General features: G+C 51.6%; 1 protein-coding gene across 10 annotated transcripts in view; it reads right to left on the bottom strand.

Annotated features, from left to right (window-relative positions):
• Positions 1–2,329: 2,329 nt before the first annotated feature.
• adgrg6 (adhesion G protein-coupled receptor G6) overlaps positions 2,330–21,985 on the bottom strand; it is a 201,813-nt gene continuing 182,157 nt past the window's right edge. For 9 of the 10 annotated variants that reach the window (XM_072513806.1, XM_072513837.1, XM_072513830.1 and 6 more), the window contains one exon: positions 2,330–6,481. In XM_072513806.1, the coding sequence (XP_072369907.1) occupies positions 6,303–6,481 (179 nt within the window). In that variant the 3' untranslated portion in view covers positions 2,330–6,302. The remainder of the gene's footprint in view (positions 6,482–21,985) is intronic. The other variant, XM_072513874.1, reaches the window with a different exon arrangement.

Genomic DNA, 21,985 nt, shown 5'->3' with positions numbered 1-21,985 from the left:
GCAAATATCTGCCTGTATGGGGAATTGGCTCACGGGGGCTCTACACTCACAACGTTAACACCATTTACATTAAATTGTCAATGTCTGGCTGTGCCTTTTTGTCACTTTGAGTCCCACTGATGAATTGCACAGACTTAGGTTTGCAATGCCTTAAAGGTCAAAGGTTCAGGGGTGACCTAATTGAGGTGTGGATTTGATGGGGTCAACCGAGAAAATACATTTCCTTTCATGCGGGAGGCCCAGACCAGGCAGCAGAACCTGAAAATTAGAAACAGAATGGGAATGTTGGGACGAATCTCTTCACACACAGAGTTGAGGAAATCTAGAGATTGGCCCCCAAAAGCTGAGGGTGAATTGCAAATGATATTTTTGATTGTCAAGGGCATTAAGCCAGGTGGGTAAATGGAGTCAAGATAATAATAATAATAATAATCACTAATTGTCACAAGTAGGCTTCAATGAAGTTACTGTGAAAAAGTACTGTAAAAGCCAGCTGTTCAGCCCACTGTGCTAAACCAACCCCTACGGATACGGATCTGACCATGGTATAGCAATGCAGAACATGCTCGAGGGGCTGGATGGCCTCCTCCTGTTCTTTTTTAAAAATAAAATTAGAGTACCCAATTCATTTTTCCAATTAGGGGGCAATTTAGCGTGTCCAATCCACCTACCCTGCACATCTTTGGGTTGTGGGAGCGAAGCCCACGCAACCACGGGGAAAATGTGCAAACTCCACACGGACAGTGACCCAGAGCCGGGGTGGAGCCTGGGGACCTCGGCGCCGTGAGGCAGCAGTGCTAACCCACTGCACAGCCGTGCTGCCCCTGGCCTCCTCCTGTTCTGACGGTAAAAGTCTCCATTTCGTTTGAACTGTTTTGTGGTTTAGGTCAGTTGTGTTTATTGGACGTTGGGCCTGGTTACGTGCCCCGCGGGCGACCATGGAAGACAGTGCATAATGTGGCACAGGGGCAGGTGTGGCACAGGGGCAGGCTAGGACCCTTCCCTCTTAGAAAAAGAGAAAGCTTCTGGCTTTATTCTGCATCTAATCCACAGTCTGTGACAAAGCTAATGGATGTCATCGCAGGAAGCTGAATGGTTGTGATGCAAGTTGCTGGACTGCCGACCACCACCTTGAACATTCGCTCCACTGACGCACAGTGTGTAGCCATCTACAATATGTACTTCAGCAACGGACCAGGGCTCCTTCAACAGCACCTTCCAAACACAGACTGCAGCGGTTCGAGAAGGCAGCCCACCACCACCTTTGAGGGCAGTTAGGGCAATAAACATCGCCAATGATGTTCGCATCCTAAGCACCTAAAAACAAACTTCAATCTCACCAGTGTACCGAGGAACATAGGAGAGTATCCCATTCAGCCCCTCAAACCAGCTCGGTCACGGAGTGCAAGAGGAAACATGTCTCGACTCCAGCTCTCAACCTCAGTCCATAAGTTGTTGGGCAGCGAGCATCTGTGGAGGTCAGCTACAAGCAGGAACTTTTAATTCTCTCCCCGTTGACCATAGAGGGTAGACTTTGCACAGCCTGGCTTCTGAAGGTTTACCAGCTCTGAGTTGTTCTCATTTCTGACTGAGCCGTTCTGAAGTTTCCAGGGAATAAATGGGACGTCAGGAATCTGGAAGGGAGAAGAGAAATCTCCATTCTTAATTTGAATTCCAGAAAATAGCACACAGGTGCTTTGCGACCCAACCACTTGTTAGGTCAGGGTCGAGGTGAGCCCAGCAGAGCCAGCATAATACAAATGATCAAATGGACATTTAACCAGGATTCTCCAAACCTTTCCATTGACTGGTTTTATTTATGCGTGGGGTTAAAAAAAAAGTACAATCACTCAGTCTGTCTCACTGCTCACGAGCACTGGCACCACAGATTTCAAAATATGGGCATGAATCCTGCGCGACTGGTTGTAAAGCTGTGGGTGATAAATACCTTGATTGGCATCATACACTCCTGGTGGGGCGTGGCTGCCCACCACAAGGGAATAGACCAGAATCAATCCTTATAATGCAATGCGTTTTTTTTTGTTAACTCACTTATTGTTTTGGTGCCAGGTTTTGATTGAGTATAAATGGCCGACATGTTGTGAGTTCCCACCCACGTGAACTGGTCCAACTGGGTTACTGTGTGTGGAAGATGTCCCCTTTAAGCACTTACCAGATGCACAGGGTACAACTGCCCTTTCAGACCATTGGTGTTCCCACTTGCCCATCCACCCATCCACCCACCCACCTCCATTTCCTGGAACTGGCCCGAGAGTCCATCGCCCCTCTCTCCACTCCCAGCCACCCAATCAGGAACGTCACATTTGCATGACTAAAGCCCTTGTTTATTTGCTTCGTGCATTAACAAAAAAAAAAGAACAATTTCAAATGGTTTCACTGAATTAAAAATACAGTGACACTTAAGACTGGCACAGCGACTGATCAACAATATTGACAAAGACTGCAATAAATAAATATTTACAGAAGTGACGAGATTAACATCAGTAGGTCAACAGAAGGCAATGGGGGAGGAGTGGGGAGGGAGAGGGGAGTCACGATGTAAAATTGCACAAGAACATCATGTCAAAGACTTATACAGACTGTACTACACAGTAGTAAAGGTGCAATGCCTGAACGTAGCAGAACATCCAGCTAATGCAGTGATTGTCAAATTAATATTTGCAACAAGTCTAGATTACTGAAATCAACATTTACCCTTTTTTGGGGGGGGAGCGCTGAATCTCACATATTTCAAACATCCCTTTTGAATATTATCTTTTGTTCTCGTCGCCTGGAAGGCTGGGATTGTGGAGGAGGGTGAGGTACTTTCAATGCCACTGTGCAACCGGCCTGGTGTCTGGGATGGATCCATTAACAAACGGAACCGAAGCAGTTTGCCTTGCCCCGAAGGAGAGGTGCGTTGACCCACATGATGCTGTACATTGCAGCAGCTGATGGCACATCTGGAATCATGGATTACCACTGGATGTATTTATTCCCACCCCGTGCTTGACTAAGTATCTGCTCATAAAACATTCCTCAATCAACGGTTTTCCCAAATATGGAACAAAGATCAAACACTGATTTATACCTTGTCCAACCGCTAAAGGCAATATCGCAATTCAGTCGATAAATGACCTTTTTCTTTTCACTTTTGCCGACAATTTACGACAATTGGCACTGAAGACGGGGCTAAATGTCACAGGCAACAGAATTGAACCATTGAATGGCATCTTCTGATTGTGGAGGTTAAACCTGCCCTTTATACTCTCATCCCCTTCAATGCACAGAATTCACTCTCACGCACACAGGTAGATGTATACACACACACATGCAAATACATACACACACACATTATTCACACTCACCTTCACACACACACACATATTAACATTCACACACTCACACTCATATTCACACTCACACATTCCATAGAATTTACAGTGCAGAAGGAGGCCATTCGGCCCATCGAGTCTGCACCGGCTCTTGGAAAGAGCACCCTACCCAAGGTCAACACCTCCACCCTATCCCCATCACCCAGTAAGCCCACCCAACACTAAGGGCAATTTTGGACACTAAGGGCAATTTAGCATGGCCAATCCACCTAACCTGCACATCTTTGGACTGTGGGAGGAAACCGGAGCACCCAGGGGAAACCCACGCACACACGGGGAGGATGTGCAGACTCCTCACAGACAGTGACCCAAGCCGGGAATCAAACCTGGGACCCTGGAGCTATGAAGCAATTGTGCTAACCACTATGCTACCGTGCTGCCCAAATTCATACACATACACTCACACACATACACACACACATCCACACTCACACACATTCACACTCATTTTCACACACATACATCCACACTCACACTCATTTTCACACACATACATCCACACATGTACAATCACACACATACACAAATGAACTCACATATACGTTCACACACGCACGTTCACACACACCTAATTCTTTCACAGATGTCAAAACATCTTAAGACCTGTCTGACTCTCTGACGAAAGATCATTGACCTGAAACGATAACTCTTTCTGTTTTTCTCTCCACCAATGCTTCCTTTACCTGCGGAGTGCTTCCAGCATTTTCCATTTTTATCTTTAAGACCATTTCCTGCTAAAATCTGCAGGCTTGTCAGACCAAAGCCTGGCGTCACCTGGTCTCATTCGAACGTGTCTACCCTCCTGCTTTTGGGATAGCCTGAGTGGTGTCCAGCACAGTGCACCTGAACCTTTCACCTTGGTATTCCAACCGCGATGGGCAAAGGTCTGTTGTTGTTGACTGCAGTACTGCCTGATTTCTGAAGGTGGCAGTGGTGGCACTATAGAGTCATGTGTGTCATCGCCACTACCCGGTGGCTGGTGGTACTACAGGTCATTACATTTGGAAATTGCTGGAAACACGTTCAGCATTTGTAAAAAGCAAAAGGTGCAGATGAACATATTGGAATACTTGTAAACATTTTATTATATATCCGTTTGCAAATATTAGTCATGGATCTAATGAATATTTTCAGGTGAAATGGAGTCAGTGAAATTGGGGCGATCATGATAATGTTTCCCTTTCTGTTTGAACTGGCAATTGGACACAACTGGAGACAGTGCTTAACAGAGGAGGAACTAAAATCATGATTGCAATCTCCTGCTTTGACAGTTCTGGTGTAGCGCAAGGGATAGAGCCAGGAACGAAATGGCCTTGTTAAAGGAGCGGTGTGTGGACCCCCTCTAATCGAGCCAACTTGACTATTTCTACATCACATATCAGGCATCATCTGGGGGAGTCTCGTGGCTGAAACCTGGGATGGTGGCCCGGTTTAGCTCAGTTGGCTGGGCAGCTGGTGCGTGATGCAGAGCGAGGCCAGCAGCGTGGGTTCAATCCCCGTACCGGCTCAGGTTATTCATGAGGGCCCCGCCTTCTCAACCTTGCCAGACTGGTGGTGACCCGCAGGTTAAATCGCCAGCAGTCAGCTCTCGGCCTCTGGGGCTATGGCGACTTTGCTTTAAAACCTGGGGGCGAGGTCTAGACCCAGCCAATCAAACCCCCTGAGGCAAAGCAGTTCTTGAAAAGCTGTTAGTGAACAAACTGCATCTCCCCATGTCCCACACAAGTCATCTCTCACCAAACTCTCCTGTCTGCTCAAATTCAGCACCACCCCAACTGGTGCTGAAGTCCAGTTCAGCACCCCCCAACTGAATCCTTTACTACTGTTTACATTGGGTGACAGGGAGAGTTTCAGGGAGAGTTTCTTCACCGATAAGATGTCTATATTATGTCCCAAATGCTAATTCCCTTACTTTATTCTGTCAAACTTGTAACATTCCGTAAATTGGATGAATTGGGGTGGAAGAAAGGTCATGCGGAGCACAAACACTGACGGAGGCCAATTGGGCCCAACGGCCTCTTTCTCTACTGTGAATCCGGGAAATTGTACAAACTAGGACATGGTTATCCCACTAACCTCCTTCAGTGAATTCTTGACTTCAATTTAATTATTCCTATACTGCCGATTTCTTTGCACCCGTCAAGATGAGGTGTCCCTTATTATTGTGGGCCCTTGGTAGTCAGCACCAGAGAAGAGGTGGGAAATTGTGTGAAATTCCCTCCCCTCTCCTGCTACAATGTGGCTGAGACACCGGTCTGCGGAGCGTGCTCCTTGCTGGGCGTCAGCGCCACGTCCTCCATCCCACAGCCTCTCCAAGGGAAGGGAGACAAATAAGATCGAACCACAGGTAGGTTCCAATGTGGGCCCACAATTCAGGTTCAGGGCCTGACAATCTAATTTCAAATGGGCCTCTGAGAGGCAGGGTGACTGGGGCGGGGGAGGGGTCGGGAGGGGGGGGGGGGGGCGCGGTAATTGGGCTGCATTCAAACCAAGATCCTCGAGGTGAAATGTCAGGGTGTATAACCCAACGGACTCAGAATGGAGAACAATAATGTGAAAGATGATCTGTAACAAATGCTTCCTTAAAAGGTGCCAGGCCGAGGGGGTGTAAAAGATCATCGCCTGACTTCTAGAGTTTAGATAACATCCATAAACCAGTGGACCCTCGCCCTGGCCCTTTGTGAAGTCATCCAAACTCTTTTTTATTAAGTTACCATCCTTTAGCTCACTCCCAAATAACTGCAACTCTTTTTTCACCACACCCTCCTCCTCCCGTCCCTTCCGATCCTTTCCGTGTGAAGAGACCCATTCGCCATTATCGGACTGCGCGCATTTCCACAGGGGTTGTATCCTTCTGGAAACCTTCCTTGCCGTTCCACCTTTTTGTCTTTTGGTGCGCGAGGGACGTTAGAATTTGGTGCTGTGGCTGAAGTTGTCAGACATCATGATGTTCTTGTAGAAGTTGTCTGAGTGGGTTGGGTAGTAATGGGTGACCTTGTCCAGGGCGTTGTGGATAGGAATGACAGGCTCCCGGTGGACATCCAGGTGGTCAAATTTTGAGGATGCCACGGCTGCAAAGAGGCCGCCTGTGTGGGAAAGAAAGAGGACATGGTCAACACTGCAATCAGACTGGAATGGGCAGAAATGCTACAGACCATGTATGGGAGGAGAACATTAATCAGTACAAAGAACCCTAACCATATATTCTTAATCCTGTCATTGCTTTCGAAAAACATTTTCTGTTCTTCGTTGTTTCATGAGATGTAGGCGTCGCTGACACGGCCAGCAAGTGTTGCCCGTCCCCAATTGCCCTTGAACTGAGTGGCTGCTCGGTTTGCAGAGGGCAGTTAATGTGGAGTTAATGCTGTGAATGTGGAGTCACATGTGGGCCAGACAGTGCAAGGACGGCAGATTTCCTTCCCTGAAGGACATTAGTGAACCAGATGGGTTTTTACGACAATCGATGATAGTTGTCGTGGGCACCATATACTGAGACGAGTTTATAATTCCTGATTTATGGGATGCTGGGAGGATGCTCTTCCCGCTAGGACTAATCGAGAACTGAGGGGGGGGGGGGTTGTGCGGTTGAGTCTCCCATTTCCGGATGGAGTGGAGGAGGAATTTCTTCTCACAAGGGGTGATTAGTCTTTGAAATTCCCATCCCAACAAGTAGGCTGGGTCATTGGGATATAGTCAAGGCTGAGTTAGATCGATCTTTAATTGACAAGGAGGTCAAGGGTTATGGGGGATAGACAGGATGGTGGAGTTGAGAACACAATCAGATCACTTCTGATCTTTTTGACTGGCAGAGCAAACTCAAAGGGCCGCATGGCCTTCCTATTCCTTGAAAGGTCCATGGCAAGAAATTAGTTTTGAGCCCAGTACAACCTCTCCTGCTGGCATCCCTTACTGATTGCCAGTGTCACTGACTGATTATTCTGTCCCTGACCGCTCTCCCGCCCTTTTCAGAAACATGGCTATTGTTTTAACATTGTTGCTTTAGTTTAATTGAAAAATGAGCACACTCCTAACCAACTTCCCAGGGCAAAGGCCTCATTTCGACATTGTTCCATTCTGCTTATTATTTAGCCCTCTCCATTCATGCTCTGTCCCAGGCAGAGAGTCCAGAATGAAAGGAAGTCACAATATTCACATCATGAAGGAGTGAAATAGCAAGCATTTTTTCACTCAAAGGATAGTAGAGATCTGGGCTCTCTTCCCAAAATGCAAAATCCCCGGGGCACCTTTTAAAATCTAGGGTTGCCAGGTGTCGTCAGGTTTGTGCATCGGGGCATATGGAGCCAAGTCAGGGAAGTGGGGTTGGGTGGTGATCGTCCAAGATCCATCTGAATGGTGGGATGTACTGTGGGCTGAAAGGCCTACTCTTGCTCCTAAATTCCAGCACAATCATGCTCAGCTTGGGAAGCGACTGGAGACCCACTCAGTCTCTTCCACACACTCCCACTGGAATGCAGAGGGGGGGGGGGGGGGGTGAAATCACATCATGTTCACATTTACATAACCCTCAGGACCCTGTATCCACAGAGATCGTTAGGTTCGGGTGGAGCACGGACTGGCTGGGCCAAATAGCCTGTTTCTGCGTCATACATTCTATATGATCCTACGATCTTTCCTCTTCTGCAGCTAATTCCAAACGACATCTGCAGGAGCCTCTCCTCCACTCTGCTGGAAGGAAAGTGTGTTTTCCCTAACCCCCATTTCAGCTGGATGATGGTGTATTGCAAAAACCGGAACATAACGGGCTGTAAATACGACGCTGTGATATGTGAGCAAGTATTTCTCTGCTGCACATTCTATGTATAATTCCACGCGCTTTAATGGAAATCATTGAAGCATCGAACGAGTCTCTGTATCGAAAGGAAGAGACAACTTTGGATCCAAAGCCACGATCTGTAAAACAAAGAGCGCAAAATACCAGCCTCGTTGCATCCGACCTGGGGACACGACAAGGCCGTGAAATATCGCGAGGGTCCGCCCGCCCGGATCCAGATTTGCATATAAAAGTGATTTGTTACATTCACTTGAATATATCTATGTCGGAGATACCCAAGGCACGTGATTGAATGGCCCATCCTCGGAGGCCCTGCCTTGTGGCCTTTCAGCACTGATTTCCACAAATGTGGACCAGGCATAATGGCATGAGGGAGTGTCTCCCAGGCAATCGGAGGCCCCGGGTGGTCTGGCTCTGGGCAGGGTGGTACCCCGGCACTCCTGATGGCATCCGGTCACCTTGACACTGCCAGAGTGCCCCAGTGGCACTGCCAGGCTGGTAGTGCCAAGGTGCCCGTCCCCAGGCATCTGAAACGGGGGGGGGGGTATCCTGCCCTTATAAGGTGGGGTGCGAGGGGGCTTGAGAATCCCCTGATTTGTACTTCGAGGGTGTCCGTATTTTGGGGAGTGGAGGGGTCGAGAGATGGGGTAGAGATTTAAAAATGGCACCCCGATCTCTTCCTGCACTGAGGAGCTGAGCTTGTCCGTGCAGGAAATGAGTGCGGCCTCGCTGGGGCGTTCGTCACCGAGTCCCAAAAAAGAGCCCCAATTAATAGCAGGGTTGGTGCAAGCACCAGAAACAGCCCGCTAGGCCCGCCCAAAACAGGATACAATCTGGCATGACCCACGTCACACTTACACCCAACATCCCGCCCAGGATTCTCCATGGTGAGTTCGCCTCACTACCGCTGCGCGCGAGGACGGAAAATGTGGCACTCAACCAAATCTCCCAGTCATTGCAGCGGGAACGGAGAATCCCGCCTGAGTGACAGGACGGAGAATCCCGCCTGAGTGACGGGACGGAGAATCCCGCCTGAGTGACGGGACGGAGAATCCCGCCTGAGTGACGGGACGGAGAATCCAGCTGGATTGACGGGACGGAGAATCCCACCAGAGTGACGGGACGGAGAATCCCGCCGGAGTGACCGGACGCAGAATCCCGCCGGAGTGACGGGACGGAGAATCCCGCCGGAGTGACCGGGCGGAGAATCCCAACGGAGTGAAGGGCGGAGAATCCCGCCGGAGTGAAGGGCGGAGAATCCCGCCGGAGTGACGGGACGGAGAATCCCGCCGGAGTGACGGGACGGAGAATCCCGCCGGAGTGACGGGACGGAGAATCCCGCCGGAATGACCAGACGGTGAATCCCGCCGGAATGACCAGACGGAGAATCCAACCAGAGTGACCAGACAGAGAATCCATCCGGAGTGACCAGTGGGAGAATCCCACCGGAATGACCAGACGGAAAATCCAGCCGGAATGACCAGATGGAGAAACCCGCCGGAATGACCAGACGGAGAATTCCGCCGGAATGACCAGACGGAGAATCCCGCCGGAATGACCAGACGGAGAATCCCGCCGGAATGACCAGACGGAGAATCCCGCCGGAATGACCAGACGGAGAATCCAACCAGAGTGACCAGTGGGAGAATCCCACCGGAATGACCAGATGGAGAATCCAGCCGGAATGACCAGACGGAGAATCCAGCCGGAGTGACCAGTGGGAGAATCCCGCCGGAATGACCAGACGGAGAATGCAGCCAGAGTGACAGGACGGAGAATCCCGTCGGAGTGACCGGACCGAGAATCCAGCCGGAATGACCAGACGGAGAATGCAGCCAGAGTGACAGGACGGAGAATCCCATCGGAGTGACCGGACCGAGAATCCAGTCACCCCATGACTTACGTTAAAGTCCACAAAAGCGCAACCAACAGCAGAAATGATGTTGAAATTAGTGGAGGGGGTGCCAGTGGTCGAGCATCTTCTCTCAGATTCCTTACACAGGGAATTCCCACCGAGGTGCTCCTGCTCTGCGCAGTTATTTTTCCAGGTTTCTGGCATGTTTCCGGGATGACAGTGACATCGGAGATGTCCAGCCGTCCTTCCTCGATGCCTGTTTTGCTGCATTATTTGGCACTTTGGAGCCCAGGAACATTTTGAATGTGAATCTCAGTATAATTCGTTTGCAGATTAAGGCCGGGAATTTTTGCCCCTATTCATGTGGAGCGGGTTCACTGATGACGGGAGAGGAAAATATCGCGAGAAGTCGCGTTTGACCACAACGTCAAATGCAGGGAGCGATTGTCCCCTTCCTGTGTCAGTGACGGGTCGCGTTCATCACGTTCAATGTCGGAAACCTCGTTATAATAAATTAACATCTAATTATCAGGTCCATATGCACGTCAAAAAATCCATCCAGGGCGGAGTAGTGTCTGAACGGTGTGAAGCATGACCGATCTCAGGTGTGCGCCTGGAAAGCAATATTCCCAGGGGAGTTCAGAGGTCAGTGCAGCGCTCAGTGGGGCAGGGTCATGCCAGGGTAGTGCCAGCTTGATGCCAGGGTAGTGCCAGGGGGTGACTGTTTCCTGGTTTGCTTGCTGGCCTTTACAAATGGTGCCCTGATCACCGAGTGCCTAATTTGACGGCGGGGTGGGCGAATCAGAGGTCACCCACCAGCGAACCGTCCCGGAACCTGTAACTGCAAGGTTTGTTGTCGAAGTCTCGGACTATATGGCGGAGAAAGCTGCCATTACAATTGACATCCTCAACGCCATTTTTCCTGTCTGACATCGGCCTTTGCCGATATCGGAGAATGTCCGGGCCTAATCTAAGCATTCACCACTCCAACCCCCCATTCCCTGTTTTGTTTCCAAATCTTCGCAACTCCGCAGGTGGCAGTGAGAGGAATTATCACAACCCAGCCAGTTAATGCACTCATGGATGGAAACAACCACTTCATTTCAAAATGAAAGTTGAAACCAATATTGGCAGGATAAAACTCCGTGGGCGGGATTCCCCGCTCCCCGACAGCGATTTTGTTATCGGCGATCGGGCGGAGAATTCCTTTTTAGCAGGGAATCAGGGGCAGCGCCCCTTCCAAAACGACAACATTGAGGAGCACGGGGCACGCCGTTGGGCTGGCCTCAGGGCGTCACCTGAACGCCCTCCCCAATCCTCCGCCCCCGATGGGCCAAGTTGCCGCCCGCGTGAGGTCTCAGCGTCGGAAACCCAGCGTGGCGGCTGTGAACTGTGTCCAGCGCCACCGACAGTCGGAGGGGAGCCGTGCTGCTGCCCAGTGGGAGGGGGGGGGGGGGGAAAGAGACTGGTGAGGGGTAGCCCAGGGTGGCGAGGCGTCTCCAGGGTGGCACTACCTGGCAGGCCGGGTCGGCGCGGGCAGGCGCCACGACCGCTGCAGATCATCGCCGTGCGTGTGCGCGGCCACGGACCCGGCAATTCTCTGGCCGTTTATATCGGGAAGGCCGGGTGTTTTACATGGCGTGGCTGGTCGGAGCATCGGAGCGGTGCTTCGACAATTTCTCCCCCGCAAAACACCACGGATCCTCCGACATAGCCCCAAAAATCAGAAAATCCAGCCCCATATCTGACAAAAAATGGGTCCCCGAAAAGTAGAAATCAAATTTTAGTGGCTTAGAAATGTTGAAAAATCAGAAATAAGGACACCAATAACTGAGATTCTCAGAAACCATTAGCTCATTTGAAAATTTTCTGCTCAATTTACAGGCACAATCCTTCGAGAGCAAATAAATCCTGATTGGTTTTAAATCCTAATCCTCCAACATATTCATAGCTGACAGGCACACCTGTTTAGCACACTGGGCTAAATCACTGGCTTTGAAAGCAGACCAAGGCAGACCAGCAGCACGGTTCAATTCCCGTAACAGCCTCCCCGAACAGGCGCCAGAATGTGGCGACTAGGGGCTTTTCACAGTAACTTCATTGAAACCTACTTGTGACAATAAGTGATTTTCATTTTCATTTCACCTTCCAAAAGATCCAACTGGTCAATATTAACAGCCTCCAAAGCCAATACAAATCTGCCAAATTCACTTTGTTGTGAAATGTTGACACATTGACAACAACAACACTTGCATTCAAGTGGCACCTTTAACACAGTAAAATGTCCGCAGCTGGTTCAAAGGACCATCACCCCTTGACATTCAATGGCTTTACCATCACTGAATCCCCCACAATCAACATCCTGGGAGTTACCATTGACCAGAAACTGAACTGGACTAGCCACATTAACACTGTGGCTACCAGGGCAGGTCAAAGACTAGGCATCCTACGGCAAGTAACTCACCTCCTGACCCCCCAAAGCTTGTCCACCATCTACAAGGCACAAGTCAGGAGTGTTATGGAATACTTTCCACGTGCCTGGATGAGTGCAGCTCCAACAACACTCAAGAAGCTCAACACCATCCAGGACAAAGCAGCCGGCTTGATTGCTCCCCTTTCACAAATATTCAACCCCTCCACCACCGGTGAACAGTGGCAGCCGTGTGTACCATCTACAAGATGAACTGCAGTAACTCACCAAGGTTCCTCAGACAACATCTTCCAAACCCACGACCACTACCACCTAGAAGGACAAGAGCAGCAGATACCTGGGAACCTCACCACCTGGAGGTTCCCCTCCAAAGTCACTCATCACCCTGACCTGCAAATATATCACCGTTCCTTCACCGGAGCTGGGTCAAGACACTGAACTTCCCTCCCTAACAGCACAGTGGGTGAACCTACACCTCAAGGATTGCAGCGGTTCGAGAAGGCAGCTCACCACCACCTTCTGAAGGGCAACGAGGGATGGGCAATAAATGCTGGTCTAACCAGCGACGGCCGCATCCTGCAAATGAATAAAAAAATAAAAATTAGCGAATGAAATTTGACACTGAGCCACATAAGGCAAGTGACTAAAAGCTTGGCCATACAGGCAGGTTTGAAGGAATGTCTTCAAGGGGGGAAAGTGAGGGAGAGAGCCAGCGGGGTTTAAAGAGGGAATTGCGGATCTTGAGGCCGGGGCAGCTGAAGGAGAATCAACTTCCAAGTATTTAATAGACAGATGCTGGAGCAATTAAAATGGGGGGATGCACAATAGGCCAGAATTCGAGGTGCACAGAGATCTGTGAGGGCTGTAGGAGATGACAGCGATGGGGAGCGGTGAGGAGGAATCTGAAAACAAGGGCGAGAATTTTAAAACGGGTGGTTTCCAGCACAATGTGAGTCCAGGAGCACAAACAGGCTGAACAAGAGATATGGGGTGAAATTCTCCACAAACGGCGCGATGTCCGCCGACTGGCGCCCAAAACGGCGCCAATCAGACGGGCATCGCGCCGCCCCAAAGGTGCGGAATGCTCCGCATCTTTGGGGGCCGAGCCCCAACATTGAGGGGCTAGGCCGGTGCCGGAGGGATTTCCGCCCCGCCAGCTGGCAGAAACGGCCTTTGTTGCACCGCCAGCTGGCGCGGAAATGACATGTCGGGGCGGCGCATGCGCATGCGTCAGCTGACAGTTTCCCGCGCATGCGCAGTGGGGAGAGTCTCTTCCGCCTCCACCATGGTGGAGACCGTTGCGGAGGCGGAAGGGAAAGAGTGGCCCCACAGCACAGGCCCCCCCGCGGATCAGTGGGCCCCGATCGCGGGCCAGGCCACCGCGGGGGCACCCCCCGGGGTCAGATCGCCCCGCGCCCCCCCCAGGGCCCCGGAGACAGCCCACGCCGCCTTGTCCCGCTGGTAAATAGGTACTCCAATTTACGCCGGCGGGACAGGCAATTTATCGGCGGGACTTCGGCCCATCCGGGCCAGAGAATCCAGCGGGGGGGCCCGCCAACCGGCGCGGCCCGATTCCCGCCCCCGCCGAATGTCCGGTACCGGAGACTTCGGCAACCAGCGGGGGCGGGATTCACGGCGGCCAACGGCCATTCTCCGACCCGCTGGGGGGTCGGAGAATGACGCCCAAGGAGACACTTCCTCACACAAAGAGTGGTGAGCCTGTGGAATTCATTACCACAGGAAGTAGTTGTTGCTGAAACACTGAATACATTCAAGAGGCGGCTGGATATAACACTTGGGGAGAATGGGATCAAAGGCTATGGGGAGAAAGCAGGATTAGGCTATTGAGGTGGATGATCAGCCATGATCGTGATGAATGGCGGAGCAGGCTCGAAGGGCCAAAAGGCCTCCTCCTGCTCCTATCTTCTATGTATTTATGTATCTATGAATAACAGACCATTGGAATGTGTGGTTAGCTGATAACTCACACACATACTCAAACCATTGAGACTGCAAATTGGAAGCAAAGATTCGATCCAGATTGATTCTGCTGCATTAAAAGCGAATGAATCATTGGAAAGCAACCGAGCAAAGGGCCCGAATAGCAGTTCCCCTTGGCAAGGTGTTGTCTGGTGTGTGAATTTGGGGAAGAATGCCTTCGTCTGTGGAACCTGGGTCTGAATATAAAGTACGGATTGTCATACCAAAGTTGCCATCCATTACTTGACAGTGAGCTGAGACTAGAGGCGGCACCAACTATCTAATTGCCAATAGACACAATCTACAGCTCAGTGCTGTCCAGAATCTAGCTGGAACAAACAGTGCCTATGGCTGGGTCGGCAAATGAAAGTCACACTGTTACCTTTTTCCTATTCAATCATGGCATGTGGGCGTCGCTAGCAAGGCCAGAATTTATTGCCCGTCCCTAACTGCCCTTGAACTGAGTGGCCACTTCAGAGGGGATTTTTTAAGAGTCAGCCACAGTGCTGTGGATCTTGGGTCACATGTAGGCCAGACCGGGTAAGGACGGCAGATTTCCTTCCCAAAGGACATGAACGTACCAGATGGATTTTTACGACAATCAACAAAAGGTTTCATGGTCATCATTAGATTTTTTAACTCCAGATTTATTTTTGTCGGGTCATAACTCATATTTCAGCTGTCTTATAAATGCTTGGAGTTTGATTCTCCGTTCCGTTCACGCCGGCGGGATTCACCGTTCCCGCCGCAGTGAATGGAGATTTGGTTGAGCGGCAAATTCTCCATCCTCACTGGCAGCGGTAGCGAGACAGACTCACCACAGAGAATCCCGCCCTTGATATTGCTACTGGTACAGGGGTAGAAAAGTGTTGTTTCTCTCGTGTTAAACTTCCAATCAGTGAAAAAATGTTGAATGATGGATTTCATGCAAATTGCTCGTCAAAAAAAACCCAAACTTCATCTAGTTCACACCTTCTACCATGCAACAGGGCAGCACGGTAACACAGTGGCTAGCACTGTGGCTTCACAGCGCCAGTGTCCCAGGTTCGATCCCCGGCTGGGTCACTGTCTGTGCGGAGTCTGCACGTTCTCCCAGTGTCTGCGTGGGTTTCCTCCGGGTGCTCCGGTTTCCTCCCACAGTCCAAAGACGTGTAGGTTAGGTGGATTGGCCAATGATAAATTGCCCTTAGTGTTCAAAAAAGGTTGGGTTGGATGGGGTTACGGGTGGGGGGGTGGAGGTGTGGACTTGTGTAGGGTGCCCTTTCCAAGGGCCGGTGCAGACTCGATGGGCCGAATGGCCTCCTTCTGCACTGTAAATTCCATGATTCTGTAAATTCTATGAGCAGCCACATGTCCAATGATAATGGAGTTTGTGACCATTCACAGTGATCAGACCCTGTCAATGCGTTTACAAGCGAGCCAGACATGAGGTGAGGAAAACCCTTGGTGATGCAGAGCTTTGGGAACCGTAGACCCAAAGTCACCCGCTTCTCCCAAACTACCATCACCACATGCCATGTCTCAAATGGATGCTCCATTGTTCATCATATTCCAGACTGAGACCACTCAGGGAATCAAGGGATACGGGGAGTGGGTTGAGATCACCGATCAGCCATGGCCTCACTGAATAGTGGAACAGGCTTGATGGGTTGAATGGTCTCATCATGCCACTCCGTTCCTTTTCACTGACTTACTTTTACTTCCGTTGGGTGTTGTGCATTTCTCACCCGACCTTCCAACTCGGGCCTGCTAAGAAATGTGCAGTCACCCCCCCCCCCCCCCCCCCCGGGCCTCCTGGAACTCTCCAGTGCAGCACCAAGGGAGGTGAAGCCATACTCCCTTCCTTCACAGCATTAGATGCCACAAACCAGGGGCGTCATTCTCCGACCCCCCGCCGGGTCGGAGAATGGCCGTAGGCCGCCGTAAACCCCGCCCCCGCCGAAGTCTCCAGTACCGGAGATTGGGCGGGGGCGGGAATCGGGCCGTGCCGGTTGGCGGGACCCCCCGCTGGATTCTCCGGCCCGGATGGGCCGAAGTCCCGCCCAGAAATTGCCTGTCCCGCCGGCGTAAATCAAACTTGGTATTTACCGGCGGGACCAGGCGGCGTGGGCGGGCTCCAGGGTCTTGGGGGGGGGGGGGCCGCGGGGCGATCTGACCCCGGGGAGTGCCCCCACGGTGGCCTGGCCCGCGATCGGGGCCCACCGATCCACGGGCGGGCCTGTGCCGTGGGGGCACTCTTTCCCTTCCACCTCCGCTACGGCCTCCACCATGGCGGAGGCGGAAGAAACTCTCCCCACTGCGCATGCGCGGGAAACTGACAGCGGCCGCTGACGCTCCCGCGCATGCGCTGGGAAACTGACAGCGGCCGCTGACGCTCCCGCGCATGCGCCGCATTTCCGCGCCAGCTGGCGGGGCAACAAACGCCATTTCCGCCAGCTGGCGGGGCGGAAATCCCTCCGGCGTCGGCCTAGCCCCTCAATGTTGGGGGTAGGCCGCCAAAGATGCGGAGCATTCCGCACCTTTGGGCTGGCGCGATGCCCGTCTGATTGGCGCCGTCTTTGGCGCCAGTCGGCGGACATCGCGCCGTTGGGGGAGAATTTCGCCCCAGGTAAGTTTAAAGACCGCAGTCACTTTAAGAAACCAGGGAGAACATAAGTGTGTCAGGTAAGCAGGTGGGATGGAGTGGGGGCTAGGATGGGTCACGAGAAGGAGTAGGATGTAAGGGTGGTGATGGGGGAGAAAGAGATCAGCAGTGGATGTAATTTTAATCATAAGACCATAAGACATAGGAGCAGAATTAGGCCACTCGGCCCATCGAGTCTGCTCCGCCATTCAATCATGGCTGATATTTTTCTCGTCCCCATTCCCCTGCCTTTTCCCCATAACCCTTGATCCCCTTATTAATCAAGAACCTATCTATCTCGGTCTTAAAGACGCTCAGTGATTTGGCCTCCACAGCCTTTTGCGGCAAAGAGTTCCACAGATTCACCACCCTCTGGCTGAAGGAATTCCTCAACTCAATTTTGAAGGATCGTCCCTTTAGTCTGAGATTGTGACCTCTGGTTCTAGTTTTTCCTACAAGTGGAAACATCCTCTCCCCGTCCACTCTATCCAGGCCTCGCAGTATCCTGTAAGTTTCAATAAGATCCTCCCTCATCCTTCTAAACTTCAACGAGTACAGACCCAGAGTCCTCAAACGTTCCCCATATGAGAAGCTCTTCTTTCCAGGGATCATTCTTGTGAACCTCCTCTGGACCCTTTCCAAGGCCAGCACATCCTTCCTTAGATATGGGGCCCAAAACTGCTCACAATGCTCCAAATGGGGTCTGACCGGAGCCCTATATAGCCTCAGAAGTACATCCCTGGTATTGTATTCTAGCCCTCTCGACATGAATGCTAACATTGCTGTGATAAAGCCAGGGGAGTCCAACGAGCTTCTGAAAAGTCCTTTATTTCAGCAACAGCATCATACATACACAGGGCCCGGTTCCCTTTCATCAGGTCCTCATTCCTTTTTAGCTGGCTCTACAGCTGCCTGCCTTTTATGCTGGTGCTGGGTTAACTCAGTCCAATTGAACACAGGGAACAATCATCCCCAAGTGTGTCATGATATTCAAACACACACATCATGATGGACACACTAACAGGCAAATCAGAGTACACAACACCACAACCAATCACAGACAAGAACACCAACCACATAAAAAGCACGAGCACGACACCTGGGGGTCAGAAGGTCTGGGGAGAAGGGAGCAAGAAAGAGCTGTTAAAACACCACAAGCAGGGAGCCCCCCACGTGCAGAGTGCAAAGACCAAACTGTAAATAGTAAGTTTAAATAAAGAAGCGTTGTACCATATGCAACTGTGTTGGCTCATCTGTGTGTCAGAACACCCAACACCACATGGTACAGGAGTGGATCGATACCTGCCTACTAACCTGCCATTCTGGACATGGACCACACCGGCAAACCGCAGCCGATGCAAGTCACGGGGAACCTAGGCACCAACTGGAAGCTCTACAGGCAGCGATTTGACCTGTACATCCGTGCCACCGAAAAACAGAATGTCTCGGATGACTCGAAGATTGCAATGCTCCTCTTTTACGCAGGCCCACACGTAACCGATGTTTTTAACTCACTGGTGTTCGAAGAAGGCGAAAACCAGGCCAAATATGACACGGTCATCCTCAAACTGGACCAGCACTTTCAAGTTGAAGTAAATGAAAGTTTTGAAAGATACATCTTTCAGCAACGCCTGCAAGGTAAGGAGGAGCTTTTTCAACCCTTCTTGACGCACCTCCGGATTCTAGCGCAGTCCTGCGGTTACGGCACCACCACAGAGTCCATGATCAGGGACCAGATTGTTTTTGGCGTTGCCTCTAGTGGCCTACGCCAGCAGCTTCTTAAAATGAAAAGCCTCACCTTAGCGTCTGCTGTGGAAGCCTGTGTCCTCCATGAAAATGCTACCTGCCGTTTTGCCCGATTTCAGGCGTCCGAGTTGGCACGGAGGGGGTCCCCAGCCGTCGAATCGGCAAGCCAGGCCGCCCACGACGTCGAACGCATCCAGGCCGTCGATCACCTCCCGACCCACGGCCCGGACGACAGCGGCCGCTTCCCGCGCTTTTCGCGGTCTCCCGCGCAGGTGCGCGCCAAAAATAACGGCCACAACGAGAGACGCTTTGCGCAGGCGCGCCCACCGCAAGATCGCACTGCGCATGCGCAGTGGCGCAACGAACGCCGTGACGTCATGACGTGCGGCAATTGTGGAGCTCTACATTTAAAAGGGCAATGTCCTGCAAAAAACCGACAGTGCCGCAGATGTGGCAAGATGGGCCACCACGCAGCCCGCTGTCGTGCGGCTCAACCCATGGATCTGGCGCATCCTCGACAATCTCGCAGACAAGTCAGGACCGTCCAGCCCACGCATCAAGACTTCCAGCTAAGTGATGCAGATGACCAGGATGCCTTCCGCGTTGCCGTCATCAATGTCAACAAGGTCAATGCCATCAATCCAGCCGATGAGTGGTGTGCAACCCTGACGGTCAACCAATCGCGCGTCGCCTTCCGTCTGGACACCGGCGCATCCGCCAACCTGATTGCATATTCTGCAGTCCAGGCCATGAAGGTCAAACCACCCATCACGCCATCCCGGCTCAAGTTGGTTGACTATAACGGGAACGTCATCCCGTCCATAGGATCTTGCCAGCTACAGGTGACCCACAAGATGTACACGGCCACACTCCCCTTCGAAGTTGTCGACTCATCAAAGGACTCGTTACTGGGCGCACAGGCGTGTAAAGTCCTTCACCTGGTACAGCGCATTATGTCTCTCTCTCCAGATGAGATATCCGACTTCCAGGATGCTGAGTTCCACGCAAATCTCCATTCCCTCCTTGCTCACAACCAGGAGGTTTTTGAAGGCATGGGGACATTGCCATACACGTACAAGATTCGACTCAGACCGGACGCCATCCCTGTCGTTCACGCACCTCGCAGGGTTCCTGCGCCACTCAAAGACCGCCTCAAGGCACAACTGCAGATTCTTCAGGACCAAGGGGTCCTATCCAAGGTCACGGAGCCCACGCCATGGGTCAGCTCCATGGTCTGTGTAAAGAAGCCCTCTGGCGAACTCCGTATATGTATAGATCCAAAAGATCTGAATAACAACATCATGCGGGAACACTATCCCATCCCGAAACGAGAAGACCTCACCAGCGAGATGGCGCGAGCCAAGATATTCACTAAATTGGATGCGTCCAAAGGATTCTGGCAGATCCAACTGGACCCGGCCAGCCGAAGACTATGCACATTCAACACCCCTTTTGGCAGATTCTGCTACAACCGGATGCCATTCGGCATCATTTCGGCATCTGAAGTATTCCACCGCATTATGGAGCAGATGATGGAAGGCATCGAAGGGGTACGTGTATATGTGGACGATATCATCATTTGGTCCACCACTCCGCAGGAACACATGCATCGTCTACGACGTGTCTTTACCCGCATACGACAAAATGGCCTGCGTCTCAACCGTGCGAAGTGTGCCTTCGGCCAGACGGAGCTGAAATTCCTCGGGGACCACATCTCAAGGTCCGGGGTCCGTCCCGATGCAGACAAGGTTAGCGCCATCACAGCCATGCCACGACCGGCTGACAAGAAGGCTGTCTTAAGATTCCTGGGCATGGTCAACTTCCTTGGGAAGTTCATTCCCAACCTGGCTTCTCATACAACAAATATGCGCCATCTCGTAAAAAAATCGACGGAATTCAACTGGCACCAATCGCATCAGCGGGAATGGGAGGAGCTCAAGCACAAACTGGTCACGGCACCAGTGCTGGCCTTCTTTGACACGACTCGCCCTACAAAGATCTCAACAGACGCCAGCCAATCTGGTATTGGAGCGGTACTCCTGCAAAAAGACAGCACGTCATCATGGGCCCCGGTTGCGTATGCCTCACGAGCCATGACCCCTACCGAACAGCGCTACGCGCAAATCGAAAAAGAATGCCTGGGCTTGTTAACTGGACTGGACAAGTTCCACGACTATGTGTATGGCCTGCCACGATTCACGGTCGAAACTGACCACCGCCCCCTGGTCAACATCATTAACAAAGACCTGAACGACATGACTCCTCGCCTCCAGCGCATCTTACTTAAACTCAGGAGGTACGATTTTGAACTGATCTACACTCCAGGGAAGGAACTCATCGTGGCGGACACTCTTTCCCGAGCAGTGAGCACACCACCAGATGCAGAGGGGTTCGTGCGTCAAATTGAGGCACACGTGACTCTGACAGCAGCAAATATGCCAGCTGATGATCCTAGTCTGGCCCACATACGCGCAGAGACGGCGACTGACCCCCTTCTGCAGCGAGTGATGCGCCACATGACGGAAGGGTGGCTAAAAGGGCAGTGCCCCCAGTTTTATAATGTGCGAGATGATCTCACCAATATAGACGGGGTCCTCATGAAATCGCACAGGATCGTTATTCCGCACAGCGTGCGCCAGATGATTCTTCATCAACTACACGAAGGCCACTTGGGCGTCGAAAAATGCAGACGAAGGGCCCGGGAGGCGGTATATTGGCCGGGTATTAATGAAGACATAGCCAACATGGTGCTCAACTGCACAACCTGTCAGAGGTTTCAGCCGGCGCAACCTCCGGAAACACTTCTACCACACGAGATGGTGACGTCCCCCTGGGCGAAGGTGGGTGTTGACCTATTTCATGCGCTCGGCAGAGATTACATTGTTATTATAGACTACTTCTCAAACTACCCGGAAGTCATGCCTCTCCATGATCTGACGTCGTCCGCCGTCATTGGGGCCTGCAAGGAAACGTTTGCTCGCCATGGCATTCCAAGGACTGTCATGTCAGACAATGGACCTTGTTTTGCCAGCCGTGAATGGTCGTCCTTTGCCGCAGCATATGGTTTCACTCATGTGACATCCAGCCCTCTGCATCCACAATCGAACGGGAAGGCTGAAAAGGGTGTCCACATCGCCAAGCGGCTCCTGTGCAAGGCGGCTGA

This window comes from Scyliorhinus torazame, chromosome 1, assembly GCF_047496885.1.
Source record: "Scyliorhinus torazame isolate Kashiwa2021f chromosome 1, sScyTor2.1, whole genome shotgun sequence".
NCBI lineage: Eukaryota > Metazoa > Chordata > Chondrichthyes > Carcharhiniformes > Scyliorhinidae > Scyliorhinus > Scyliorhinus torazame.
This window is presented reverse-complemented; position numbering and strand designations above follow the sequence as displayed.